Here is a 1,755-nt window from a genome sequence, read left to right on the forward strand (position 1 = left end):
GGTGATGGAAATGGGAAGCATAAATCAAAGGGGATACTATGGAAGCGTGAGAGGTGGCCTTGAATGTATAGGAGTTTGTGAGGATGACTGTGATAAAGTCTGCAAATGTGAGACTACATATGAAGATCTCTCCATAAAAAAGGATACAGGCCTCTTGAATATTCTTACTCTATATCACAATACTTTTTTAAAATGTAAGTACACTTTCATATAACTAACAAGAAACACATATACACACCAAAGCTTACCAATAAAACCATAGCAACATATGACACAGCAATCACTCTACGAATCATAACATACAAAACAATAATCACAGAATCACTCTAAGAATCACAACATTCAAAAGACCTTCATGATATGTCATGCATCACTCATAAAGTCACAGAAACTTTGTTGGCTACATATACACAACTTGACATCCCAATCAAATAGAATTTAAAACTCAAACATTCAGGACTTCCTTTCTGTCATAATAACTAGATTATCTATACATGCATTTACATCAACAGGACACCATAACACTGATATCAATGTCATGTGAGACACCTTTCTCGAACTCCAACAATAGTTTCAGATACATGACAGCCCCACTAGGATACAACACAGTGGCATCAGTCTAAGGCATAATACACAAATGCTCCAGAAATAACAAAATGACAAGAGATACCAATATAGATAACTTCATAGTCAGAAGCTAAATTCAATGAAAGACTTTACTAACAAGCCACTGATTTATCCAGCAAGTGACACACCTTACCATTTCTATATCAACAGAAAATACAGCATTTAAAAGAAATACGGCCATGATTACTAATATTTGTGTAATATCAGGTCCTGCAGGTTACAAAGTTCTGTTTAATTACATTAACACACCATCAGGTTCCATTCGCCTTAATGCTCTATGAGAAACTCAGAATTTGTCCTTCAGCGAAGAAAGTGAAATAATGATCAAGTACAACTCCATAACCAGGCTGATATGTTTAACTGTCTCTTTCCCTTTCCCTCTTCCTTTTCATGTGACAAATAGAGTTATCTTACGCTTGAACACCTGATTGGCCAACGTGAGCCTATACCAAATCTTATGTTCAAGTATCCTATGTCATAAAATGTATCATGGAAGTACAAAAGTTGGAACTGCTTCTTGATTCAATAGTTCCACTGCATCATCTATTGTGTTTCCCTTTTCTTTCTGTATACTACTCTTCTGCTGATTTAAGTACAAGGTTGCAGACCTGAAGACCACATACATCATGCAACAAAAACCCAAAATCAGAAAAGAAAACTGGAAAAGATCTACAGAACAACTTTCATGCACTTATCACCAAACACAAAATGAAGAAAAAATGTCTCTTTGTACTCACCCTACGCCAGTTGTGCTTGCGTCCGAGAGAAGTGGTGGGAGTGCTAGGCCTTGCCTCATTTGCCAGGGAGGTGGAGAAGAAGTTGGTGACAGAGGAAAAGCCCACAGAATTGGGAGAGGAGGATGAGGCTGCGGTGGAGGACGGGGTTGTAGTGCCAGAGGCAGCTGAGGCAGGCCCAGGCTGGCCACTGTTCCGTGACAAGAGCAGACCTGAATTCAGGGACTGTGGAAGGGGGGACACAGGAGAACGGGGGGAGGGTGGAAGAAGAAGTGGGGAGAGATGGGCATGGTTGCGGGGAGAGTTCACTGGGGAACTGCGAGGGGAACTGCGAGGGGGTGTATCTGAGGAGAGCTTCAGAAAGTCATTTGTCTCCACCCTCTCCCCTGCGGAA

General features: G+C 40.7%; 1 protein-coding gene across 1 annotated transcript in view; it reads right to left on the minus strand.

The window, feature by feature from the left end:
• Window positions 1-1,295: 1,295 nt before the first annotated feature.
• LOC119585448 overlaps window positions 1,296-1,755 on the minus strand; it is a 6,606-nt gene continuing 6,146 nt past the window's right edge. Inside the window, exon 3 of the mRNA XM_037934100.1 lies at window positions 1,296-1,747. Coding sequence (XP_037790028.1) covers window positions 1,311-1,747 — 437 coding nt within the window. The 3' untranslated portion in view covers window positions 1,296-1,310. The remainder of the gene's footprint in view (window positions 1,748-1,755) is intronic.

The sequence above is a fragment of the Penaeus monodon genome, chromosome 19 (genome assembly GCF_015228065.2).
Source record: "Penaeus monodon isolate SGIC_2016 chromosome 19, NSTDA_Pmon_1, whole genome shotgun sequence".
NCBI classification, from domain to species: domain Eukaryota; kingdom Metazoa; phylum Arthropoda; class Malacostraca; order Decapoda; family Penaeidae; genus Penaeus; species Penaeus monodon.